At 45.1% G+C, this 27,851-nt stretch overlaps 1 protein-coding gene across 5 annotated transcripts in view; it reads left to right on the top strand.

Moving 5' to 3' along the window:
* The first annotated feature begins 1,837 nt into the window (after window positions 1-1,837).
* Window positions 1,838-27,851, top strand: part of USP3 (ubiquitin specific peptidase 3) — a 62,784-nt gene continuing 36,770 nt past the window's right edge. The window contains exons 1-10 of one of the 5 annotated variants that reach the window (XM_069765572.1): window positions 1,838-2,016; window positions 4,851-4,911; window positions 6,614-6,751; window positions 8,276-8,359; window positions 9,439-9,520; window positions 14,624-14,706; window positions 16,035-16,148; window positions 17,088-17,201; window positions 22,164-22,310; window positions 22,921-23,027. In XM_069765572.1, coding sequence (XP_069621673.1) covers window positions 1,926-2,016; window positions 4,851-4,911; window positions 6,614-6,751; window positions 8,276-8,359; window positions 9,439-9,520; window positions 14,624-14,706; window positions 16,035-16,148; window positions 17,088-17,201; window positions 22,164-22,310; window positions 22,921-23,027 — 1,021 coding nt within the window. In that variant the 5' untranslated portion in view covers window positions 1,838-1,925. Of the gene's footprint in view, window positions 2,017-2,079; window positions 2,278-3,318; window positions 3,350-4,850; window positions 4,912-6,613; window positions 6,752-8,275; window positions 8,360-9,438; window positions 9,521-14,623; window positions 14,707-16,034; window positions 16,149-17,087; window positions 17,202-22,163; window positions 22,311-22,920; window positions 23,028-27,851 lie in introns of those variants that run through there. The other 4 variants (XM_069765574.1, XM_069765575.1, XM_069765576.1 and 1 more) reach the window with 4 other exon arrangements.

The raw sequence follows: 27,851 nt of genomic DNA, 5'->3' as shown, positions 1-27,851 counted from the left end.
ACAGGGATATAGTGCCCACATTGCTATATACTACGTGGGCTGTGTTATATACTACGTGGGCTGTGTTATATACTGCGTGGCCTGTGTTATATACTAAGTTTCTGTGCTATATACTACGTGGGCTGTGCTATATACTAAGTGGGCTGTTATATACTACGTGGCTGTTATATACTACGTCGCTGTACTATATACTCTGTGGCTGTGCTATATACTACGTGGCTGGGCAATATACTGCGTGGTTGTGCTATATACTACGTGGCTGGGCAATATACTATGTGGCTGTACTATATACTACGTGGCTGTGTCATATACTACGTGCGCTGTGTTTATATACTACGTGGGCTGTGTTATATACTGCGTGGGCTGTGCTATATACTACTATACATATTCTAGAATACCCGATGCGTTAGAATCGGACCACCATCTCTATATTTTTGGACCTATAAGTTATTATGTTCATACTTTTTATGTATTCCTTTTCTTCATTCTTTTTAGTACGTCCTTATTTCATGTTCATTCCCCACCTATCAAGCTCAGGGAATATACACCTGTTTATATGGGATATGTGTTCATTCTCCTATTATCTACACATATTTCATGTTCATTTCCCACCTATAAAGTTCAGGGACTATAATATACACCTGTTTTTATGGGATCCGTGTTGATTTCCTAGTTGTCTACATATAATTTATGTTCAGTTCATATCCAAGATGCATAAGAAATCTGTAACACCTCTCCATCTCTTTGGACCTAAAAGTTATTATGTTCATTCTTTTTATTTATTCCTTTTCTTCATTCTTTATAGTATGCTCATAAATCGGGACATTTTGATTTAAAGGAAACCTGTTACCCTCAAAATTGTATATGAGCTAAGGCCACCGGCATCAGGGGCTTATCTACAGCATTCTGGAATGCTGTAGATAAGCCCCCAATGTAACCTGAAAGGTAAGAAAAAGAGGTTATATTATACTCACCCAGGGGCGGTCCCGGTCTGATGGGCGTCATGGTCCGGCGCCTCCCATCTTCATACGATAACGTCCTCTTCTTGCCGCGGCTCCGGCACAGGTGTACTTTTGTGTCCTGTTGAGGGCAGAGCAAAGTACTGCAGTGAGCAGGCGCCGGAAAGGTCAGAGAGGCCCGGTGCCTGCTCACTGCAGTACTTTGCTCTGCCCTCAACAGGACACAAAAGTACGTCTGCACCGAGGCGTGAAGACAAGAAGAGGACGTCATCGTAAGAAGATAGGAGGCCCCGGACCGCTCCTGGGTGAGTATAATCTAACTTGTTTTTCTTATCTTTCAGGATACATCGGGGGCTTATCTACAGCATTACAGGATGTTGTAGATAAGCCCCTGATGCTGGTGGGCTTAGCTCATATACAATTTTTGGGGTGACAGGTTCCCTTTAATTTTTTCCTGAGCATTTCCATATTAAAAGGTCCGTCCATCTTGTGATTTTCAGAAGGCCACGTTCACACCTTCAGTATTTGGTCAGTATTTTACATCAGTATTTGTAGCCAAAACCAGGAGTGGAACAATCAGAGGAAAAGTATAGTAGAAACCTATGCACCACTTCTGCATTTATCACCCACTCCTGGTTTTGGCTTACACATACTGAGGTAAAATACTGACCAAATAATGATAGTGTGCACGTGGCCTCACTCTTCTTCCTCGGTGCTGAGGAGAGCTCATCCCCACGTCCTCAGTCTGGAGGAGGCAGAGCAGGAAACGTGCGGCTCCACAGCATCCTGAATGATGCACAACAGGAACTAGGTACAGCACAGTTACCGTAGAAACCATCAGCCTGGACGCAGTAGGGGCAGTGATATGAAATTGCGTCAGGAAGCCACGCCTTCATGTTTCTATGGTGGAAAAAGTCCCGGTTTACAGTGCAGTGTCTTTAACCTCTTGTGTCCCTCCGCACCGCCATGGAGTGCCCGCACCTTACCGCCAGTGTGTGCATAGTACCGGACGCCGCCGCTTTCCCCAGCGGCTGCCCCTCCTCGTGGTGCTGCAGTGGTGAGTTGTGTTGCTCCTCCCCGTGCTCTACCCGCTGGAGAAGCAGCGCCGCCTGGCTGTGACGCTCAGGAAAGTCCCGGGTCTGGGCACGGCCTAGTGTGCGGTTTGTTATTGTGTGGGGAGCACAGACCTCATTACCGGAGGCTCGGACCTAGCGGGCATGGCGGAGGGGACGGTTGTCACGATAGTAGCGACACACGATATGAGTCACGTGCATTCTGGTGAAGAGCACTGTGCGAGGCCGCATTGTTCCCGGCTGTGGTGAGAACACTGGCGGGGACGAGCCTCACTCTCCAGCCTGGAGCACTGCTGCCATGGTGTGAGGTGGGGTACCCCTGCTGCCATGGTGTGAGGTGAGGTACCCCTGCTGCCATGGTGTGAGGTGGCGTACCCCTGCTGCCATGGTGTGAGATGGGGGTACCCCTGCTGCCATGGTGTGAGGTGAGGTACCCCTGCTGCCATGGTGTGAGGTGGCGTACCCAGGCTGCCATGGTGTGAGGTGGGGTACCCAGGCTGCCATGGTGTGAGGTGGGGTACCCCTGCTGCCATGGTGTGAGGTGAGGTACCCCTGCTGCCATGGTGTGAGGTGGCGTACCCAGGCTGCCATGGTGTGAGGTGGGGTACCCCTGCTGCCATGGTGTGAGGTGGGGTACCCCTGCTGCCATGGTGTGAGGTGAGGTACCCCTGCTGCCATGGTGTGAGGTGGCGTACCCAGGCTGCCATGGTGTGAGGTGGGGTACCCCTGCTGCCATGGTGTGAGGTGGCGTACCCCTGCTGCCATGGTGTGAGGTGGCGTACCCAGGCTGCCATGGTGTGAGGTGGCGTACCCAGGCTGCCATGGTGTGAGGTGGCGTACCCCTGCTGCCATGGTGTGAGGTGGCGTACCCCTGCTGCCATGGTGTGAGGTGGCGTACCCAGGCTGCCATGGTGTGAGGTGGGGTACCCCTGCTGCCATGGTGTGAGGTGGGGTACCCCTGCTGCCATGGTGTGAGATGGGGGTACCCCTGCTGCCATGGAGTGAGGTGGGGGTACCCAGGCTGCCATGGTGTGAGGTGGCGTACCCCTGCTGCCATGGTGTGAGGCGGGGGTACCCCTGCTGCCATGGTGTGAGGTGGGGTACCCAGGCTGCCATGGTGTGAGGTGGGGTACCCCTGCTGCCATGGTGTGAGGTGGCGTACCCCTGCTGCCATGGTGTGAGGTGGCATACCCCTGGCGGCATTACGTATCCCTGGCGGCATTACTTACCCCTGGGCGCTCTCCCTTTGTTGGGGCTGACTACATGTGAACAGTGGTGTCTGCAGTGTTGGCCCACCCTGAATGCTGATTTCCTTGGGTGAGGCTGCCATGTAGCCGCCCTGTGGTGCCTGCATTCTCTCCGATATAATTGTGGGTTTCTTAGTTTGTCATTAATAGGAAAGCTCGCAGATATAGCAGGTGTGTACTGTATATTATTCCTTCTGCACATCCGCCATTACTCAGATTTGGGGGTCCTGGCAGAATGTCGCCGTCAGAATAGGTAAAGATGCATTGAGGTGGCTATTTCTTGCCTTTTGTTCCCCTCTGAGCCGGGGGACTACCATGTCAGTACAGGTCAGATGAGAAGCGGCCATTCCTCCGACACTTAGGGCTACAGAAGAGCCTTTACCTCTCGCCCTGTATTCCCCGCATCACCCTATTGTAAATGACTCGGTTACTGCAGCTTCAGAGGGATAAATACAGCCTGCCATTAAATGCATCTCCGTAACCCCTTGCTGGTATGGTGGAACTACAAGTCCCAGCACTGCAGAGGGCCAATCTGAAGTATGACGGTGGCTAAGAGCAGAGAATGGCAAGATATGGTGGATTGCTTCACATTGTAGTGTTATCCTGTTGTCAGTATGCCGGGGGGCACAGCCGCCTGCTCTAGTGTATTCTCTGCCTGTTGGGGCCCAATTGCTTGAGCTGACTGGGCTGTTGGCTATTGGTGGAACCACCATTAGTACAACGTTCAGTGCACCTCGGACACCATCGTTATCCGCACCCATAACAAACCAATGGCGGCATGTTTACATGAGCTCACATTTATTGGCTCTTCTAAATGAGCATCTACCATTATCGGACTGTTTAGGCCACGTTGAGTATTTGATGAGGTCTTTACCTCAGTAATAACACTCCTGATTTTAGTTTACAAATAATCAGAGGAAAAATATATAATATAAATACGTCACCACTTATGTATTTTTCACCCACTTCTTATTTTGGCTTACAAGTACTGATTTAATATTCTAACGTGGCCTAAGGAGCCTGTCCTCATCTGTTAGCAGACCAGAACAAGGTCTAAGTGGAAGTTCACACTGCGCCTTTCGGTAGTTTTTGGCACATATTGTGCCCTGAAAATCTACATTACAATGCTCTATAAATAGGCTTGCAACAAGCACCATTTGAATGGAGAAGTGAACTTATGTTGAAGTTGTTTGAGAGGTATTTTCACATGTGGGAGAAGTAAACATGTCAATTCTAGTGCTTGTTACTATGGACAACTTACAGCTAAACTTTTGTTCTTTTTTATGCTGTTATTTTAATCAGGGTTTTTGTCATGGCAATGTACCAGACAACATCCTGATCCTTCAACCCGTTAACCATGCATTAAAATCCACACTCAAAAAAGGTCTTAAAAAGCTTCTTACAATTGTTAAAGTTCTTACAAAAGCAAAATATTTTTTAGATGTGGATTTTTCAGTCTAAAAATGTCCCTTTGTAGAGCCCTATGTGAACGTACCCTGAAGTGTCCCTTTCCCTGTTATTTGCAGCAGAAGTTCTCATTTTTCTCACTGTATTTTTTGCATTTGTTGTAGTTTGCCGCTCTAATAAAAGCCCATGGGTCTGCCTGACTTGCTCCAGTGTCCACTGTGGACGGTAAGTGTTGTAAAATTATATTAATGAAACATCTGGCGGGTACTGTGATATTAAATATTCTGGAATAGCAGAAAGGGGAATTTGCAGTTTATGTTGTGGTGTCCCAAAGGTTTGAGACCTGAGTTTCCCTGCGTGATTTTCCTTATCCATAACTTCAACAGATCTGAAGAAATTAAGCTTTTTTGTGGCTTGATTTTTTTATGTGAAAATTAAAAAAAAAATGGGGCCAAAATCCTTTTTGTGGGTTATTTTATTTATTTTCACTGTTCGACTTTATAAACTTCTGTGACACGTTTGGGAGTTCAAGGTGCTTACCATGTATCTAAATCCATTCCTTGAGGGATCTAGTTTCCAAAATGGGGTCACTTGTTGGGGTTTCCACTGTTTAGGCACATCAGGGGCTCTGCAAACGCGACATGATGCCCGCTAATGATTCCAGGAAATTTTACATTCAAGAAGTCAAACGTAACTCCTTCCCTTCCGAGCCCTGCCGTGCGCCCAAACAGTAGTTTTCCCCCACATATGGGGTAACGGCATGCTGAGGAGAAATTGCACAACACATTTTGGGGTCCATTTTTTCCTGTTACCGTTGTGAAAGTGAAAAAAAAATTGAGTCTACAATAACATGTTTGTTAAAAGAAGTTAATGTTCAGTTTTTCCTTCCACATTCCATTAATTCCTGTGACGCACCAGAAGGGTTAATTAAACTTCTTAAATGTGGGTTTAAGCACCTTGAGGGGTACAGTTTTTAGGATGGTGTCAATTTTGGGTGTTTTCTGTCATATAGGCCTCTGAAAGTCACTTCAAATGTGAGGTGGTCCATAAAAAAAATGGTTTTGTAAATGTTGTTGGGAAAATGAGAAATCGCTGGTTAACAACAAAACAGTCTCAGAATCAGTGGGATCTGTTGAAGCTTTCACATAAAGTGGCGCTGGTTAGAATTGTAAAATTTGGCTTGGTCATTAAGTTTAAATCAGGTTTGGGGGTGAAGGGGTTAAGGGAAAATTTTCCCTGATGGCAACAATTTCTAGATAGTTTAGTTATTCTTCCAGTAAGGGCATGAATTCTGTATGCGGTTTACATTGGCTTATCTTTTAATAGATGGAGTGAAGAATGTTAAACTGGAATTATGACACCGGTTTCATCAGAGCATAAGAGTCCAGTTAGCTGTACTGAATTGGGGCCATCAGTGCACCTTAGCAAGCACCAATCGACTATTTAACAAATCCATTGGTATTTGGTTCCTGCTGTGTTTCTACAGGCCAATAAATAATAATGGGGACACAACGATCACTTAGGCCATTGTTTTGTCCACATACAGTAGGATGTTATCGGCTGCACATGCCCTGATTACGAGGCTGATGTGCAGGCGATAATAATCACTTTGTTTTGTTCATTCACCTGGTGATTGCTGGAATATTTACTTGATCCGCTAATTGGATCTGAGTGTTCCTACATGATAAATGCTCCATGAAGCAGGAGAGCCATGTATACTAACACTGAGTGTTCAGCTCGTACTGGGTGTTAGAACTTTCTGGTCTGTAATTGAATGTTCTTGATGTCTATACTATTCATATTACCGTAGACGTGCTTGAATGCATTTTATGAGAAGTGTAATAAACCTCTAGAATAAAAAGATGCAAAATGTTCTTGATGAGAGAAACCTGTTCTCCCTGTGTGATTGTTTCCATGTGATGAACAGATATGTGAATGGTCATGCAAAGAAACATTACGAGGAAGCTCAAGCACCACTGCCCAACCACAAGCAACAAGAAAAGGTAGAGAAAGAGAAAACCCAGCACACGGTGTGTATGGACTGCAGCAGCTACAGCACATATTGGTGAGGATCAGTATTTTTCATACACTCTTCCTAAAGTGAATTATTATTATTATTTGTTAGTGGTTACGTCAAGTTGAATGGTTGTTCCAAAGTTATCCCCTTTACATGTCTTACTGATTGGTGGGGGCTTGACAGTGGGGACCACCTATTGATTTCAAGATCAAGACTGAAATCCAGGCTTTCAGAGCCCTGACTGGAATGGAGTGGAGTTGCATACGATCAATCTTCACACCGCTGATTGTCTAAAATGTCAGAAAAAGGAGGGCACAGAGCATGGATATTTTCAATAGCCATAAGAGGAGGGGAGAAGAGCGGGGCAAGCACAGCTAAGGGGAGTGTGCTATGGAAACTGTGAGAAACAGGACAGCCGGCTATGCACAGCGATTGCACAGGTTCTAAACCTGCAGGGGCTAATATTAACCCCTTAGTGACCGAGCCAAATTTTTGAAATCTGACCAGTGTCACTTTATGTGGTAATAACTCTGCAACGCTTCAACAAATCCCAGTGATTTTGAGATTGTTTTTTCGTGACACATTATACTTTATGATAATGGTAAATTTGGTTCAACGTTTTTTGTGTTTATTTATAAAAAATATAAAAAATTTGAGAAAAATGTTAAAAAATTAGCAATTTTCTAAATTTGAATGATTATCCCTTTAATCCAGATAGTCATACAACAGCAAACCATTAATAAATAACATTTCCCACATGTCTGCTTTACATCAGCACCATTTGTAAAATGTTATTTTATTTTGTTAGCATTTTAGGAGGTTTAAAAATGTAGCAGCAATTTTTTATTTTTTCAAAGAAATTTACCACATTTATTTTTTTAGGGACTTATCCATGTTTAAAGTGACTTTAGGGGTCCCATATATTGGGAAGCCCCCAAACGTGATACCATTTTAAAAACAGAACCCCTAAACATATTGAAAACTGCTGTCAGGTAGTTTATTAACCCTTCAGGTGCTTTACAGGAATTAATGCAAAATGGCATGACAGAAATGAAAATGTGTATATTTACCACCTAAATGTTGCTAACTTCTAAACAGATTACTATAGCTGTCAGACTCTAAGGCCGCTATTTGGTCATGAATTGCCATCGCAAACATCAGGACAACAAAATCATGATCTGAGGGCACCAATTGGGATAAAGAAGAAGCCCCCACACTCTGTTAACCATTTATAATGATGTAGTCACTATTGACAGCAGCATCTAAGGGGTTAAACAGATTTAGAAGGCGCAAATACTGATCGTGGCTGATACAGCAAGTTGTCAGCTATAGTGTACAACCAACAGATGCTGGATTGTCATCTGTACGGGGAGGCTATTCTCTTATATCTCAGGTCAGTTATAAGACGTATTGGCGGTCATTAAGGGGTTAATGGAATTACTCTGGCCCAAAGTGACCTGTGGAAAGTTTCAACTTCTTGTGACTGCTTTCGAGATTTTGGATAGTACTGTAACAAAAATAAAAATTTATATGATTTTTTTTTTCAATCCATGTCTATTTTGCTGCTTTCAGTTACCGTTGTGATGACTTTGTGATTAACGACACAAAGTTATGTTTGGTGCAGAAAGTTCGGGAACACTTGCAAAACTTGGAAAAGTAAGTAGAAAATTAAAACCTTTTTTTTTCCTAGTCTTTAGCTGCATTTACAGACTGGAACGTGAAATTTATCCCAAGACAAAAGTTGATCACGCAACTTTTAACATTGATTGGAGTATGGCTATACTGGACAAGCCATGTATAGGTTTTTAGCTTCTGCATGTGAACGGTCGTCATTCACTAACAGTAATCCAATAGCTTTATAATAGTGAGAAAGTGAAGAAATGGTATGCTGCCGAGTGAGGGAGTGTGGGGAAAACAAATGAAAGAAGGGACCAGATTCTGAGGAAAAATGTAGGCATGGAGAATTGAGGAAATATAGATTAATGAAGTGATGTGTGGTTAGAAATATTCTATACATAAAAAGTTAGACATAATAAGCATTAATTTATACTCAATTTGTATACCCCTTTAAGAAACATTTGAAAACACTGCCATTTTGTGGTATTCATAAGCAGGGCAAAAGAGCTCAGTGCACAACATATATGAAATCAACCTGCTTAATTGGAATTTGTTTGTCAGGATATTGCTCCTTAAACTATTTATATGTGCATGTAGGTCTCTGAAAGTCAAGTCAGCAATACCTTTATATAGCCAGTTTGTTTTGTTACCAATAAATCAATGTTTGAATTGATAAAAGAATAGCTATTGTAGATCTGAAACCTCGGTACTCCAGCTCTTTTCCCTGCCCAACATCTCTGCTCTTCCTGCTTGAATTAAGTCACGCAGCATAGAGGCTGTCCGTTACACTGGACAGTGAATAGAGCTGCAGTGACAGGCTTCAGAACTTCAATAGATCTTCAGCCTCACTTGCATATCAATTCAAACATTGATTTTTCTTTAACCCAGGAACAGACTGGCTATGTGACTGTATTGCTGGACTTGTCATTGAAAGAGTTATATTTACATATTAAAGAGGATGAGGTGGGTGAAATTTAAAGCCCCAAAGATAGCAGTGACCTTCTCTGGCTCATGTCATGAATCGTATGAAATCTGTATTAACGTGGGAATAATCACAGTAGGATAGTCAATAGGTTTTGTTTCTGAGTGGACCTGTCAGTAATTGTATCTTTTGTCAGCTCTGCATTCACAGCGGAAAGGCATAGGAAAAGAAAGTTATTGGATAATCCGTCACTGAATAAAAAAACACTCAAAATAAATGTAAGTACTTGGACTATCTCGCTGACTTTAGTTCATTTTATGTTGTATTTGTTTTTATTACATTGAGAAGGTCATCAAAGAGATAAAAGGATCATACAGAAAAGTACGTTCCCTTTTGTTTGGTTTTTGGCAGGGTGTAACTTTTAGAGTTCTAGTCTGAGAGATATACAGTAATCTAACATGTACCATTTCTCCTACGCCTCATTGGGGGACACAGGACCATGGGTGTTATGCTGCTGCCACTAGGAGGCTGACACTAAGTTATACAAAGAAAGTTGGCTCCTCCCCTGCAGTATACACCCTCCTGCTGGCCCTAAGTGAACCAGTTGTTGCTTAGTGTCTGTAGGAGCCACTTGGGTCTGCCTTCAGACCCCACCCTTGTTATTTTAGTTTTTACTTTTTATTCTATTTTTCCCTTAACAGAGCGAATGGGGGCGACAGATCCTTTCTAGGTTCCGATCTCCCCCGAAACATCAACAGGCAAGTACGTGGAGCGTCCCTCCCGTATCCTTTCCTGCACCGTTGGATGCCAGCCCTGAGCTCACCTTACGGGTGATGGTTCCTTCGCGTTCCGATCTCCCCCTTCCATAGCAGGCGACCACATGGAGTAGCCCTCCATCTACCTCTCCTGGAGCCAGGTGCATAGCCGGACATATGTATGGCGTCCGTGCAGCCACCCACTGCATCACCACTGTTATAGCGGATGACGCAAGGCGGCAGAAGCTCTCCACCCCCTCCCTTACTATGGCGATGGTGGATTGAGCACTGGCACACCGCATCTACCGTGAGTACACTGCAGGGGCCGAGGCGCTGGGGGGGTCCTGGTCCCTGGGGTATGGGAGGTCCGCATCTGTGGGTGGTCCGCAGTGCGGCAGTTCAATGACGGAGTGTGGCTTAAGGGTGGCGCCAATAGCTGTCACGGCGCTGCAGGCCGCAACTGCGGGTTTAAAATTCGTCCCCGGCTTTTCCACTTCATACAGGCCGGAGCTTTGGCCACGCCCACCGGCAGTTACCGTCACCCACTCTTTCTGGTGCTTCTCGTTCCCTGAGAAGCGCTCTCACTTCCTGATCTCGGCGGCCGTCTTGGGACACCCACAGGGCTGATGCTGCAGCGCTGCTCCAGCCGTTTTTGAATCACAGCCTTCAGGACTAACGATTTCTATGCATACACTGCGGACCTCCCCTGGGGACTCGACACAGGACCTGGGTAAGCTGCAGAAACATAGCTTAACCCTTCCCCTGCTGGTAAGCGCTCCGCTATCCTCCAGGCTATGCTATGTCTCAATCAAAGCCTCACAAAAAGTCTGGGAAAACCCACACGGTGTTCTTCGCTGCATGTACCTCTTGTAAGGTGTCATTACCCCGGGGTCACAATACTGCATTGTGCACAGCTTGTGAACCGGTGACTGCTCAGGAACCACCTGTTACTGATACCGAACCCAGTAAGCCTAGTCCCCCTGAGTGGGCTATCTCCCTTTCCCGGTCTATAGCATCCCTGGCAAAAGCGTTAGACTCGTTCCGAGACCCTTCCTCTAACCAGGGCACTATTACGGACGACGCTCCCGATTGTCAGAACCCCTCATACTCCAGGAGTCGTACCTTGCCAAGTAGCTTTCGCTCTTCCAGGAAAAGGACTCATGCCATATCCCCAGACCATCATCGGGATTCAGGTTCTGAGAGCTCCTTTCCTCGCTCCCTTTCTATTAGGGCTAGTAGAGAACCTGTTTCAGAGGATGATTCTGACCCGTCCCTAGATCAGGAATTTCATCACGATCAGGAGACTCTTGACTCTGAGTCAGTGAATAAGGCTTTGAAGCTTGATGAGGAACCTTTATCTAAAACGGATCATGCCGTGTCCTTTAAGAGGACCAAGCGAGCTCACAGTGTTCCCAACTCATCCCGAATTTAAGGAAATCGTTTAATCTCACAGGATCCGTCCAGATAAACGATTTACAGGGCAGAAACCCATGGAGTCAAAATATCCTCAGGTATCGCACCTGGCGACTAAATCTGTTTTATCCTCTTCGGAAGGCGCCTCTATTAAAAACCCAACCGATCGTCAGATCGACAATATGGCGCGTTCAGCCTTTGAAGCCTCAGCAGCCGCACTCTTCCCATCTTTTGCCGCTACGTGGGTGGCTAAGGCTGTGACCCACTGGGCTGAGGTCTTGTCTTCAGCGGTGCTGGATTCTAATCTTCCTCCCGAGATAGCAGACCTCGCTACTCAGATAGCCAGAGCTGGAGATTTTGTAGTGACCGCATCCCTGGATGCCGCTAACTGTGCTTCTCAAGCAACAGCAAACGCCATCACCATCCAGAGGTCCTTATGGCTCAGGGACTGGCGTGCGGATTCTGCTTCCAAAAAGTCATTGACTTCTCTACCATATCAGAGCGGTTGCCTTTTTGTCGAAAAGCTCAACCAACTAATTTCCGATGCCACTGGAGGAAAGAGTAAATTTCTTCCACAACAGAGACCCTTTCGGAACCTGCAACCACAAGCGCGGTCCCGATTTATTTATTTTTTTTATTTTTTTTCCGCTTCAACTCAAACTGGTCCTCTACTTCCACATCTCCCTGTTCCGGCCGGGCGCAACGTGGAGACAGAGGTCCCCAGGCCTCTTATAAACCTTCCCTTTCATGGAGAGGCAGGCCTAGGCAGTCGGGATCCAGAGTCTCCAGAACGGGTAGATCTTCCACACAATGACTCCCAGTGGTATCCAGGGGACATCCTCAAAGTAGGCGGCCGCCTACTTTCCTTCAGTGCCGCGTGGCTCTGTGTCGTTCATGATGAGTGGGTCCATGACCTAGTGTCCTCCGGATACAACATAGACTTCTTATCTTGTCCTCAAAACTGTTTTTTCCTGTCTTCTCCTCCCAGGGCAAAAGCATCAGAGTTCTTCCAAGCCATAAGCTCTCTGAGAAACGACGGAGTTATTATTCTGGTCCCTCAAAGCGAAAGGTTTCAAGGATTTTATTCAAACCTCTTCATTGTTCCAAAGAAGGATGGTACGGTACGGCCCATACTGGACCTAAAGCTGTTGAACAAGTTCGTCAGGGTGCGACGGTTCCGGATGGAATCGCTTTGTACTATCATCGCCTCCATGGAAAAAGGCGAGTTCCTGGCGTCAATAGACATCCAGGACGCGTACCTCCACATTCCTATTTTACCTTCTCACCAAATGTTTCTTCACTTCATAGTTCAGGAAGATCACTTTCTATTCGTTGCTCTGCCCTTCGGCCTCGCCACCGCTCCCAGGGTATTCACCAAGGTCATGGCGGCTGCCGTGGCCACACTCCACACTCGAGTGGTGGTGCTACCGTATCTAGACGATATTCTCATCAAAGGCCCCTTCTTCCGCACCTGCAAGGAGGTAGTGAACATCACAATAGATACTTTCTCGCCTGGGTTGGAAGATAAACTTCAAAAAATCTTCCCCAGTACTGGCTTAGCGAATTTCCTTTCTAGGAATGATACTCGACTCATCCTGGGGGTTGGTTCTTCTTGCCCCGGAAAAGATCTCAGTCTTACAGCGAGAGGCTCAGAAGCTCTCTCAGCCTCGCACTCACACTCTGCGCTTCCGTATGAGAGTTCTCGGCAGGATGGTAGCAGCTATGGAGGCGGTTCCATTTGCTTAATTACATCCCCCCCCTACAGCATGCCCTTCTGGCTGTTTGGGATGGGAACCCGTTCTCCCTCGACCGTTAGTTCCTCCTTCCCCAGCGAGTCAGACAGTCTCTCAGGTGGTGGACATTGAAATCCTGCCTGAGTCAAGGGAAGTCCTTTCTTCCAGTACATTGGTTAGTTCTGACAACAGATGCCAGTCTTCTAGGCTGGGGAGCGGTTTTCCTTCATCACACTGCTCAGGGCCGCTGGTCCTCCCAGGAATCACGCCTTCCGATCAACATCTTGGAGATTCGGGCAATCAGGTTGGCGCTTCACCAATTTCATCCCTTCCTGGCGGGTCGCCCAATCAGGATTCAGTCCGACAACGCCACTGCAGTGGCATACATCAACCGCCAAGGGGGAACCCGCAGCAAGGCAGCCATGACCGAGGTAGGCCACATCCTCCGATGGGCCGAGGAAAACCGCTCAATGATTGGAGTGGACAATTGGGAGGCAGATTTCCTCAGTCGTCAAGGCCTCGACTCCGGGGAGTGGTCTCTCCATCCGGAGATCTTCCACCAGATCTGCTGTCGTTGGGGAATTCCGGATGTGGATCTGATGGCCTCACGGCTAAATTCCAAAGTTCCCGACTTCATAGCTCGGTCCCACGATCTCCTTTTTTTTGGTGATGCCTTCAGAGACAGATGCTTGGAAGCAAATCCTCCATCCTTTTTTTTTCTAAAGAGACAAAGCTTCGGTGTACTGCCCTTTAGTCCACACTGACTGCTGTGAGATGAAAGGTGATAGTAAGCACGCTCATCTCTGCAGGATTGTCATTATGCGTCTCGCACAGGAGAAAACCTGCTCTAAGCTATTGGAGTGTGTTCCTTTTTTTTTTTTCTTTCCTTCCCTCCTTGTTTTGCTGCCGCCTATGTTTGGTCAACGTTGTGCAGAGAAAGAAGTACACCTGTATTTCATGTGAAATCGCAGTTTTGGAGCACCTTTTCTTATGATTCTGTTGTATTCATATGTTACTCCGTCTAGAAATGTATAAATGAATTGTCAACTGGCCATTACCTTTCTTTTGTTTTTTAAAGGTGGGCTTCACAGTACAGACCACAATGTCTATGAGGTTGTAAAGTTCAGGGGCAGCCGGTCTGTGCATCTCTGTCCGTTCCTCCTACTACAAAACATGCGTGTGATTCCGTCCTTATCATGTCTTCACAGTCTGTAGGGACACCCCTAGAAAACTGGTGACTCCTAGTTGTCAATTTCTTCATAACTTAGAAGGCATAGCAGAAAAAAACACACAACGCAGAGCACTAAGAAAAGTATTTACCAAAATGTATATATCGTGGGAACGGACAGGTTCTCTATAACTGCATGATTAGTACAACATAGGTTTATTGTAATAATATTCCTATATGTGTCACTGTAATGTATATATGGAAACATTCCCACATTCAATTTGTACTTAATGATTTTCCTTTATTCACAAGGGAAGTACCTCTGCAATTTGTGCCACTGGTTTACGAAATTTGGGAAATACCTGTTTTATGAATGCAATACTCCAGTCGCTAAGGTAAAGAGAAGCTGATTTATCATATTTTGGTGTAGACAAGCCATACAGGATCTGTACAGATCAGCGTGTCTCGGCTTACAAAACTTTGTGCTGAATCACAGCAGCCTGTTTTAGATTGAAACCAGCTCAGCGATCAGCTGAATCCTCCAATATAAACTGTTAACCTGGGAGCTGCAGATGATGGTGTGTTTTTCCAAGTTGTGTTATTATATGATGAGCCAAATATTGCATGGATTGAACGGGATACCAGAGCTATAGCCATATCTCTTATGCAAAAGATACTTATACCATGTGCCCTTATTTGCTAACCTATAGCATCCTAAAAAAAACAATTCCTCAAAGGAATGAAGTGTAAGCCAAAGAAAAACAGGTACTTCACATCTTCATTAATACACCTAAAATGAAATACACAGCATTAGTATAGCGCCAACACAAGAATACAGATAAAACAGAATGGGAAAAATCTGGACAACAATATACTCCCTGCAATGTCAATGGCTGGCACAAGATGGCAGTGTATAACCACATGTGGAAAAAAAAGCCATAATTATTAATGCATTGTCAAGAAGAAACAATAGAAGAAGGTAGTCCTGGGGTAATGGAAAGTAAAGGTACCGTCACATTAAGCGACGCTGCAGCGATATAGACAACGAGCCAATCGCTGCAGCCTCGTTGTTTAGGTCGCTAGGAGACGTCAAACACCGGCAACAGCAGAACGATGCAGGAGCGATCCAGTGACGTACTTATCGTTCTCGCTGGTTGTTCGCTCCATGAAAAACCATTGCAGGCATCGTTGCTTTTGCTGTCAAACATGATGAATCACGCCGACCTGACGACCAAATAAAGTTCCGGACTTTCAGCGACGACCAGCAATGTCACAGCGGGATCCAGATCGCTGCTGCGTGTCAAACACAACTAGATCGCTATCCAGGCTGCTGCAATGTCACGGATCGTTGTCGTTCTCGTTGGAAAGGTGAAGGTACCTTTAAAATCGAGGGATATAAGATACCATTCGACTCCACAAACATGTCTGGGGTCCCAATATAATTCTCTCAGAAAGGTGATAACAGTAGAAAAATGGTAGTAAACACCCCTTGACTAGGCACATAAATAAGTTACCATAATACAATTACAAGTCAATACAGTCAATACAGTTAATACAGTCAAAGTGTTAGAAGTTAGAACAGGGAGCCAGGGACACACCACACCTGATGCAGGTTTCTCTTGGAAAGCTTCGTCCAAGGTTCAGTGTTATGGTATAATGGTTTCCCCCCCACTTTATCTATTTGCCTATGTATTTTATCTGAGCACCTTTTGTGTTTCTGCAGCAACATTCAACAGTTTAGCTGCTATTTCATAGAGCTGCCAGCAGTAGAGCTGCGGAATGGGAAAACAGCGGGACGGCGGACTTACCACACAAGGAGTCAAGGGGAAGTTAATGTGTGAGTTCTATCTGAGTTTAGAATGTTATCCGTTACTTGTAGGATGGACTAATATGATCATCTAAACCAGGGCTTTTCTCTGGTTGTCTTTCCAGCCAAAACACGGTGATGCCTGGGCTGAGGTGAAAATAAATATAGAGAACCTCAGTACCGACAACAATTAAATAGACCATTCATACTTGCAAAAAAAAAAAAATCAGGTTTATTATCAGATCTGGCACCAAAACAACGTTTCGACCTGTGAGAGGTCTTCGAACATCTGTGATATGTTTGTATATCTACCTCATCTTGTCCTCTCCACTCCTTCCTCCATTTTTCCTAATCGTTCCTACTATACTTTTTATCATCCTTATTTGTTTGAATAATTCTGTGGAACAATTTTTACTGTGTAATTTTTTGTTTTGGATATCCAGTTCCGTTCTAATCCTACATATGTTTTTATACCACAATTGACACTGTATATATATGACATGTTTAGTTATTCGTAATTGTTTTTCATATGTTTGTAAACCACAGATATCCTTGACAAAGATCTCTCACAGGTCGAAACGATGGATGCTATCTGTTCCTTATCTTTGGTGCCAGATCAGATACGAAATCAGATTATTTTTTTTTCTCTTTGCAAGCAAGAATACTCGATTTTAATTTGTGTCGGTGCTTAGGTTCTCCCCAAACACCACTACTTTTATAGCAGTGTCCTGGCTTCATGCTATCTAAATACCTGGGCTTCATAATGTGTCAGTCTGTGGTGCTGAATCTATTTTGTGAAGATGGGTCTATTCAACATGCTGTTTTTAGTCATTGCTAGAAGTATCCATGTATAAATGCTGGCTGTTGGATCATATAACCTTGTTTGCTTGATATATTGAGTCATTCTTATTTAAAGTGAAAAGATGTGGTCAGAGTTTTTTTATAACCTGAAATACTTTTGTTTTTCAGGTCATTAGTTGAAGAGTTCAGAAAGACTTTGTGTTCATTGTGGCAGGGTAACCAGACTGCATTCAGTCCAGAATCTTTATTCTACGTCGTATGGAAAATCATGCCAAGCTTCAGGTAATTTTGGCATTTATGGTAATCAACATCTTACAGACTGAATAAATATAAAGCATTTACTTATATGTTGCATATAGTAACTAGTAGACTTCTCTTGTCTTACTCAAGCACAGATTTATCTTCTACTATATAATTATCTAAGAGTCACTTCCGTCGGTCCTTCTGTCTTTCTGTCTGTCACGGGTATTCATTGGTCGCGGCCTCTGTCTGTCATGGAAATCCAAGTCGCTGATTGGTCTCGCCAGCTGCCTGTCATGGCTGCCGCGACCAATCAGTGACGGCCACAGTCCGATTAGTCCCTCCCTACTCCCCTGCAGTCAGTGCCCGGCGCCCGCTCCATAGTCCCCCGCAGTCAGTGCCCGCTCCATACTCCCCTCCAGTCACACAGGGTTAATGTCAGCGGTAACGGACTGCTTTATGCCACGGGTAACTCACTCCTTTACTGCCGCTATTAACCCTGTGTGACCAAGTTTTAACTATTGATGCTGCCTATGCAGCATCAATAGTAAAACGATCTAATGTTAAAATTAATAATAAAAAAAAGGTGATTCTCACCCTCCGACGTGCGTGCCGTCCTCGGCAGTGCAAGCAACAGGTTCCGGTTCCAAAGATGCTATGCAAGAAGGACCTTCCATGACATCACGGTCCTGCGACCGCGACGTCATCACAGGTCCTGCGCTCATACCAACCCTGGGACCGGAAGCTGCCGCATGCACCGCATACAGGCGACGGGACTACAAGGGGCCCTCGGAGGGTGAGTGTATGTTTCTTTTTTAACCTGTTACATACGTGGCTGGGCCATATACTACGTAGCTGGGCAATATACTACGTGACTGGCAGTATACTACGTGTCTGTGCTGTATACTACGTAGCTGGGCAATATACTACATGTCTGGGCAATATACTACGTGACTGGGCAATATACTACGTGGCTGGGCAATATACGTCGCTGGGCAATATACTACGTGGCTGGGCAATATACTACGTGGCTGTGCAATATACTACGTGGCTGGGCAATATACTACGTGGCTGGGCAATATACTACGTGGCTGGGCAATATACTACGTGGCTGGGCAATATACTACGTGGCTGGGCAATATACTACGTGACTGGGCAATATACTACGTGACTGGGCAATATACTACGTGGCTGGGCAATATACTACGTGACTGGGCAATATACTACGTGACTGGCAGTATACTACGTGTCTGTGCTGTATACTACGTCGCTGTGCAATATACTACGTAGCTGGGCAATATACTACATGTCTGGGCAATATACTACGTGACTGGGCAATATACTACGTGACTGGGCAATATACTACGTGGCTGGGCAATATACGTCGCTGGGCAATATACTACGTGGCTGGGCAATATACTACGTGGCTGTGCAATATACTACGTGGCTGGGCAATATACTACGTGGCTGGGCAATATACTACATGTCTGGGCAATATACTACGTGACTGGGCAATATACTACGTGGCTGGGCAATATACTACGTGACTGGGCAATATACTACGGGGTTCTGTGCTGTATACTATGTAGCTGGGCAATATACTATGTGGCTGGGCAATATACTATGTGGCTGGGCAATATACTACTTAGCTGGGCAATATACTACGTGGACATACATATTCTAGAATACCCGATGCGTTAGAATCGGGCCACCATCTAGTAACAAATATTCAGTGAAAGATGAGGGACAGCACCCTGAAACAGTGTCTGCAAGTTGAGATTCTGGTTTGGCTTTTTATCATAAGTAATATTGCAAGGCTTGTTAAAGGGTCCATATTGACTTTAACCCCTTCCTTTGATGTGGACTTCGTCGTTGAGCTCACATCTTTCCTGGCACATGTCAGCTGTTTTGAAAAATTAAGAAAGTAAAAAAAAAAAATTAAAATCACACTCCTTCGCCCCATTCAAAATAAAGCAATAATAAAAAAAAAATCAAACATACACATTTGGTATCCCCGCGTTCAGAATCGCCTGATCTATCAAGCTATAAAAAGAATTAACCCCATCTGTAAATGGCGTAACGAGAAAAAAAGAATAACCTTTTTTTGGTCGCCGCTACATTGCAATAAAATGCAGTAATGGGTGATCAAAAGATCTTACATACACCAAAATGGTATCAATAAAAATGTCAGCTTGGCGTGCAAAAAATAAGCCTTCACCCAAAATCGGGTATCGGAAATTGGTGCAATTTTTTTTCCTACCAAAGTTTGAATTATTTTTTTCTCCAGTCACCTTCCACGACAGCCAGGGGCCGTATTTAGAGTTTCTGCTGCACTAGGCACTTTTAGTGCTGCCTCCCCCTTTGGTGAGTATGACATTATCGGCAGTGACTTTGGCAAAAATCGAAGATTGAAAGTCGCCTTTTGCAGCAGATCCGGCAGTTTTTCCGCATCTGCCTTATAGCGGATCACTTATGGCAACACTGGGTTCGGCCTCATTCATTCCCTGTGGGATTTGTGGACATTTGCAGCACTTGCCGCGATCTGGCAAATGCGGTATCATACCTCCCACGTTTTGAAGAAGGAAAAGAGGGACAAAGTTTGCGTGGCAAATTTTAGGCCATGCCTCTGACCACACCCATTTCACAACTGGTCACACCCATATCCACGACCCAACCACACCCATTTAGTACTGCTCATCACACTGTTTCATAAACGATAATTATAAACGAAAAAATATGGCCACACAGTGCTCCATACTGTATAACGACCCCACATGATGATCAATACTGTACAATGGCCCCACATGATGCTGCGTACAGTATAATGGCCACACGGTGCTCTATACTGTATAATGGCCACACAGTGCTCCATACTGTATAATGGCCACACATGATACTCCATACTGTATAATGGCCACACAGTGCTCTATACTGTATAATGGCCACACATGATGCTCATCTCCCCCCCCCATCCTGTATGCATGGCTTATCTTTCCCCCTCCCATCCTGTATGCATGGCACATCTCACCCCCTCCCATCCTGTATACATGGCTCATCTCACCTCCTCCCATCCTGTATGCGTGGCTCTGCTCCCCCCTCCTCTCATCTTTGTAGGCGTGGCTTTGCTCCCCCTCCTCCCATCTTTGTATGCGTGGCTCTGCTCCCCCCTCCTCTCATCTTTGTAGGCGTGGCTCTGCTCCCCCTCCTCCCATCCTTGTATGCGTGGCTCTGCTCCCCCTCCTCCCATCCTTGTATGCGTGGCTCTGCTTCCCCTCCTCCCATCCTTGTATGCGTGGCTCCGTTCCCCCCCCTTCCCATCCTTGTATGTGTGGCTCTGCTCCCCCTCCTCCCATCTTTGTATGCGTGGCTCTGCTCCTCCCATCTTTGTATGCGTGGCTCTGCTCCCCCTCCTCCCATCGTTGTATGCGTGGCTCCGTTACCCCCCTCCCCACCTCCCATCCTTGTATGCGTGGCTCTGTTCCCCCCCCCTCCCCTCCTCCCATCCCTGTATGCGTGGCTCCGTTCCCCCCACCTCCTCCCATCCTTGTATGCTTGGCTCCGTTCCCCCCCTCCTTCCATTCTTGTATGCGTGGCTCCGTTCCCCCTACGTCCTCCCATCCTTGTATGCGTGCCTCTGTTGCCCCCTCTCCTCCCATCCTTGTATGCGTGGCTCTGTTCCCCCCCCTCCTCCCATCCTTGTATGCGTGGCTCTGTTCCCCCCCACCTCCTCCCACCCTTGTATGCGTGGCTCCGTTCCCCACTCCTCCCATCTTTGTATGCTTGGCTCCATTCCCCCCACCTCCTCCCATCCTTATATGCATGGCTCCGTCCCCCCCCCCTCCTCCCATCCTTTTATGTGTGGCTCCGTTCCCCCTCTCCCATCCTTGTATGCGTGGCTCCCCCATCCTCCTCCTTCCCCGCCCATCATACCCTCCTCACAGCGCGCTGAATGGACTCTTCCTCCTGCACCTTCGTCCCGACTCCCGGCGACGAAGCTTCTTCCTGTGTGAGCGGTCACATGGTACCGCTTATTAAGGTCATTAATATGCGTCCATATTCATCACCTTAATGAGCGGTACCACATGACCGCTGTGAGCACAGGACTTGCTGTCGGCGCTGAGACCAGGCACCGCTGGAGGAGAGTGAGTATATCGTCTTCAAGGAGGTGGGGAGGTGGTGGGTGGGGAGGGCGGGTGGACCCCAGTCTTAAAAAAAAAAACAAACACACAAACCTTGCTCAGGTGCCGCCCCCCGTATCCTGGCGCCCTAGGCACTTGCCCTCACGTGCCTAGTGGCAAATACGGCCCTGACGACAGCAGCATTGGAGGATGTCTCCCTGCCCTAATGGGGGACAGAAAACACAAAAGAGGTTAAATACTCCTCCCTTTCCTACAACCTCCAGTGTTTTTCCTTTTCCCTATGGGGCATGAAGAGGTTTCTGATGGTGCTGCTGTGGCCACACACTTCCGGTTTACCACCCTATGCGTTCCACGCTGCGTTCCACGCTGGGGTGCACGCGCGGCCAGCAGATGCCAGCGTTCTCCGGGACAGCGGACATGTTTGGGGCGTTCCTTGAGTTCCTCCTAGGAAAACCTGAGAGAGGAGGGGCACAGAACTACGCTGGGGCCTCAATTTATTTAAATCCTGCTCGAAGGAGGGAGCCTATCTCTCTCTAGCTTACTAAGAAAGTCCTGGGACACCTCTACTAATCTGCTCAAAACGAACGTGTCCTCGACGTGCATTGCCAGATCTCTATTCCTTTGGCTGCGCACATTGGAGGATCACCTTACTCAGGGGACCTCCAAGGAGGAGATTCTTGACTCCTTCCATGTCCTTCAGAAAGCCACGGGATTCCTGGCTGATGATATCCTAGAAAAAGCTACAGATAAAAAGAAATTGCTTCCCGAACAAAAAAGTTCTAGGAAACAGTTTTTACTATATTTACTATATCCTGAATTGATTCATAGCAAATGAATTTGTTTTGCCTCATCTTTAACTCTTTAGGGGCTACCAGCAGCAAGATGCTCATGAATTCATGCGGTATTTGTTGGACCATTTGCATCTAGAACTTCAGGGGGACTCTGACGGCTCCAGTCAATCTCTCATGTCACAGGAAACTTCCAACCGATCCTCGAGCAGCAAGTGCTGTATGTAAGTGTCTTCCATGCAGTTATAGAACATTAAATTATCCCAACCTTTGCTAGAAAATGATAAAGGTACTGTGACCATTTTGAACGTTTGCTTGATCAAGTTTCGGTCTTGTATTTTGACCCTGAGCATGCACTAACCTGCATTTTTCCGTAAAATCCTTTTCATGCAGCCTTCATTTGGAAAACAGCACCATGCCTTTTTTTCTTGTTGTCCTCTTGAGTTTGTATTTGTAAATTTTTTTTCTGCTTCTTCTACAGCTTCTCGCACTAACTGAATAGTTTAATACCATTAGAAGGGTGTAGCCTTCTGAGGAATGGAGTTGTTTTTTTTTTTTTTTTTTTTTGCTTTTAAGGTTGTAATTCTTAGTGTCAATCTCCTGGCGGCAGCAGTGTGCACCCCAAGCTTCCTTTGTTCCCCCAGTGAAGCACCCAGGAAACTTGTAGCTTATGTTAGCTCACACCACCCTGCAAATTATAGGAGGAGGCTTTCTGCTACACATGTTTACATCACCTACCTAGCCTTGTGGTTTCTCACTTCCCCCTCCTTAGTGCTTTTAAATTTTTTTTGTAGCAAGATGATTGCTAGATTGTTTTCATCTTGTGTATTGCAGCAATGGAGCAAACACCGTGGTAACCTCTGTATTTGGGGGTATTCTGCAGAATGAAGTCAACTGCCTAATTTGTGGAACAGAATCTAGGAAATTTGACCCATTTCTAGGTATGTTTACTGCAGGTTGGCATTGAAGGGGTTGACTGGGACATATAATCGAGCTATTTAAAAGATAGGTAATTAATATGCGATTGGTGGGGATTTGACACCGTATACCCCCACTAATCACCTGACATTTGCTTCAGCGGCAGCCGGATGTAGACCATGTGTGGAGCAGAACTCAACTGCTCGGTACGTTGTTTAGTTGCCTCTTTCAGGTCCTGCTGGTTAGATCTCATTCAAGACTTGTGTGGTAGTATTCTGTTCAAACTCTTTGTTTAAAAGGGACTTTAGGCTTTCGGTTTCATTTAACCCCTTAGTGACAGAGCCAATTTGGTACTTAGTGGTCAAAATTGTAAAAATTGGCTTGGCCATTGTCGATTTATGAGGATATAGCTCTGGAATGCTTCAACGTATCCCACTGATTCTGAGATTTTTTTCGTGACAATATTGTACTTCATGTTAGTGGTAAAATTTCTTCAATATACATTACGTTTATTTATGAAAAACGGGAATTTGGCAAAAATGTTGAAAATTTTGCAATTTTCAAACCCTTAAATCAGGGAGTCATATCGCACAAAATAGTTAATAAATACAATTTCTAACATGTCTACTTTACATCAGCACAATTTTGGAAACAATTTTTTTTGTTAGGACATTATAAGGGTTAAAAGTCGACCAGCGATTTCTAATTTTTCCAACAAAATTTACAAAACCATTTTTTTGTTTTAGGGACCACCTCACATTTGAAGTGAGTTTGGGGTCAGTAGAACAGAAAATGCCCAAAAGTGACACCATTCTAAAAACTGCACCTCTCAACCACATTCAAGAAGTTTATTAATCCTTCAGGTCCTTCACGAGAACTAAAGCAATGTGGAAGGAAAAAATGAACATTTTACTTTTTTCACAAAAAAATTTACTTTGGAACCAAACTTTTTTTTATTTTCACAAGGGTATCAGGAGAAATTGGACCACAAAATTTGTTGTGAAATTTCTCCTGAGTACGCCGATACCCCGTATTTGGGTGCATGGCAGGGCTCAGAAGGGAGGGAGCAGCGTTTGACTTTTTGAACACAAAATTGGCTGGAATCAATGGAGAGTGACATGTCGCGTTTGGAGACCCCCTGATGTACCTAAACAATGGAAACCCCCAATTCTAAAGGTACCGTTACACTAAACGATTTACCAACGATCACGACCAGCGATACGACCTGGCCGTGATCGTTGGTAAGTCGTTGTGTGGTCACTGGGGAGCTGTCACACAGACAGCTCTCTCCAGCGACCAACAATCCGGGGAAAGACTTTGGCATCCTTGAAACTGTCTTCAATGATGCCGAAGTCCCCAGGTAACCAGGGTAAACATCGGGTTACTAAGTGCAGGGCCGCGCTTAGTAACCGGATATTTACCCTGGTTACCATTGTAAAAGTTAAAAAAAAAAAAAAAAAAAAACACTACATACTTACATTCCGATGTCTGTCACGTCCCCCGCCGTCAGCTTCCCTGCACTGACTGTCAGCGCCGCCGGCCGTAAAGCAGAGCACAGCGGTGACGTCACCGCTGTGCTCTGCTTTACGGCCGGCGCTGACACAGTTCGTGCAGGGAAGCTGACGGCGGGGGACGTGACAGACATCGGAATGTAAGTATGTTGTGTTTTTTTTTTTTTAACTTTTGCAATGGTAACCAGGGTAAATATCGGATTATTAAGCGTGGCCCTGCACTTAGTAACCCGATGTTTACCCTGGTTACAAGTGAACATATCTCTGGATCGGCGTAACACACGCCGATCCAGCGATTACAGCAGGTGATCAGCGACCAAAAAAGGTCCTGATCATTCCCCACGACCAACGATCTCCAAGCAGGGGCCTGATCATTGGTCCCTGTCACACATAATGAGATCGTTAGCGGGATCGTTGCTACGTCACAAAAGCGTGACGTTGCAACAATATCGTTATGTGCAAAAAAGCAGATGAGTGGAAGCATGTGACCAAAAGAAGCAAGAAGACCATGGAGAAATCACCAACCACACAACTGAAGAACCGATATCAAATCTTTGTAGAGGATGAAGATGGCACACCTAAGGATGAAGCAATACCAGCAAGCAAAAAAGAAAAGGGCACACAGCAACAAGTGACAGCAAAAAGTACAGCCAAGAAGCAACGAAGAGTGGTGGTGGTGGGAGACTCACTACTGAGAGGCACAGAAGCAGCCATCTGCAGACCGGACATAACTGCAAGAGAAGTATGCTGCCTTCCAGGTGCGATGATCAAGGATGTGACCGATAGGATACCAAAGCTCTTCAACTCCAAGGACGTCCACCCATTTCTTCTGATACATGTTGGCACCAATGACACGGCAAGGAAGGACCTACCGACAATCTGCAAAGACTTTGAAGAGTTGGGGAAGAAAGTAAAGGAACTGGATGCACAGGTAGTTTTTTCTTCTATCCTTCCAGTAGACGGGCATGGCACCAGGAGATGGAACAGGATCCTTGATGCAAACAACTGGCTAAGACGATGGTGCAGACAACAAGGATTCGGATTCCTGGACCACGGTGTGAATTACTTGTACGATGGACTCCTCGCCAGAGACGGACTACACCTCAACAAACCTGGGAAACACACATTCGCCAGAAGACTCGCTACACTCATCAGGAGGGCGTTAAACTAGAAGAAGAGGGGACGGGAAGAAAAACATTAGACTTGAACAAAGAAGATCCAGGAAAACATACTCAGAAGGGAGGTAAGAACATTTCTAAAACAATCCACAGCGAGGAGATTGGAACAAAACAAAATCCTCTAAACTGCATGCTTGCAAACGCCAGAAGCCTGACAAACAAGATGGAAGAACTAGAAGCAGAAATATCTACAGGTAACTTTGACATAGTGGGAATAACCGAGACATGGTTAGATGAAAGCTATGACTGGGCAGTTAACTTACAGGGTTACAGTCTGTTTAGAAAGGATCGTAAAAATCGGAGAGGAGGAGGGGTTTGTCTCTATGTAAAGTCTTGTCTAAAGTCCACTTTAAGGGAGGATATTAGCGAAGGAAATGAGGATGTCGAGTCCATATGGGTCGAAATTCATGGAGGGAAAAATGGTAACAAAAATTCTCATTGGGGTCTGTTACAAACCCCCAAATATAACAGAAACCATGGAAAGTCTACTTCTAAAGCAGATAGATGAAGCTGCAACCCATAATGAGGTCCTGGTTATGGGGGACTTTAACTACCCGGATATTAACTGGGAAACAGAAACCTGTGAAACCCATAAAGGCAACAGGTTTCTGCTAATAACCAAGAAAAATTATCTTTCACAATTGGTGCAGAATCCAACCAGAGGAGCAGCACTTTTAGACCTAATACTATCTAATAGACCTGACAGAATTACAAATCTGCAGGTGGTCGGGCATCTAGGAAATATCGACCACAATATTGTACAGTTTCACCTGTCTTTCACTAGGGGGACTTGTCAGGGAGTCACAAAAACACTGAACTTTAGGAAGGCAAAGTTTGACCAGCTTAGAGATGCCCTTAATCTGGTAGACTGGGACAATATCCTCAGAACTAATAATACAGATAATAAATGGGAAATGTTTAAGAACATCCTAAATAGGCAGTGTAAGCGGTTTATACCTTGTGGGAATAAAAGGACTAGAAATAGGAAAAACCCAATGTGGCTAAACAAAGAAGTAAGACAGGCAATTAACAGTAAAAAGAAAGCATTTGCACTACTAAAGCAGGATGGCACCATTGAAGCTCTAAAAAACTATAGGGAGAAAAATACTTTATCTAAAAAACTAATTAAAGCTGCCAAAAAGGAAACCGAGAAGCACATTGCTAAGGAGAGTAAAACTAATCCCAAACTGTTCTTCAACTATATCAATAGTAAAAGAATAAAAACTGAAAATGTAGGCCCCTTAAAAAATAGTGAGGAAAGAATGGTTGTGGATGACGAGGAAAAAGCTAACATATTAAACACCTTCTTCTCCACGGTATTCACGGTGGAAAATGAAATGCTAGGTGAAATCCCAAGAAACAATGAAAACCCTATATTAAGGGTCACCAATCTAACCCAAGAAGAGGTGCGAAACCGGCTAAATAAGATTAAAATAGATAAATCTCCGGGTCCGGATGGCATACACCCACGAGTACTAAGAGAACTAAGTAATGTAATAGATAAACCATTATTTCTTATTTTTAGGGACTCTATAGCGACAGGGTCTGTTCCGCAGGATTGGCGCATAGCAAATGTGGTGCCAATATTCAAAAAGGGCTCTAAAAGTGAACCTGGAAATTATAGGCCAGTAAGTCTAACCTCTATTGTTGGTAAAATATTTGAAGGGTTTCTGAGGGATGTTATTCTGGATTATCTCAATGAGAATAACTGTTTAACTCCATATCAGCATGGGTTTATGAGAAATCGCTCCTGTCAAACCAATCTAATCAGTTTTTATGAAGAGGTAAGCTATAGGCTGGACCACGGTGAGTCATTGGACGTGGTATATCTCGATTTTTCCAAAGCGTTTGATACCGTGCCGCACAAGAGGTTGGTACACAAAATGAGAATGCTTGGTCTGGGGGAAATTGTGTGTAAATGGGTTAGTAACTGGCTTAGTGATAGAAAGCAGAGGGTGGTTATAAATGGTATAGTCTCTAACTGGGTCGCTGTGACCAGTGGGGTACCGCAGGGGTCAGTATTGGGACCTGTTCTCTTCAACATATTCATTAATGATCTGGTAGAAGGTTTACACAGTAAAATATCGATATTTGCAGATGATACAAAACTATGTAAAGCAGTTAATACAAGAGAAGATAGTATTCTGCTACAGATGGA

The sequence above is a fragment of the Ranitomeya imitator genome, chromosome 4 (assembly GCF_032444005.1).
Source record: "Ranitomeya imitator isolate aRanImi1 chromosome 4, aRanImi1.pri, whole genome shotgun sequence".
Classification (NCBI taxonomy): Eukaryota; Metazoa; Chordata; class Amphibia; order Anura; family Dendrobatidae; genus Ranitomeya; species Ranitomeya imitator.
The sequence above is the reverse complement of the archived record's forward strand: the minus strand, read 5'-3'. Positions and strand labels throughout refer to the sequence as shown.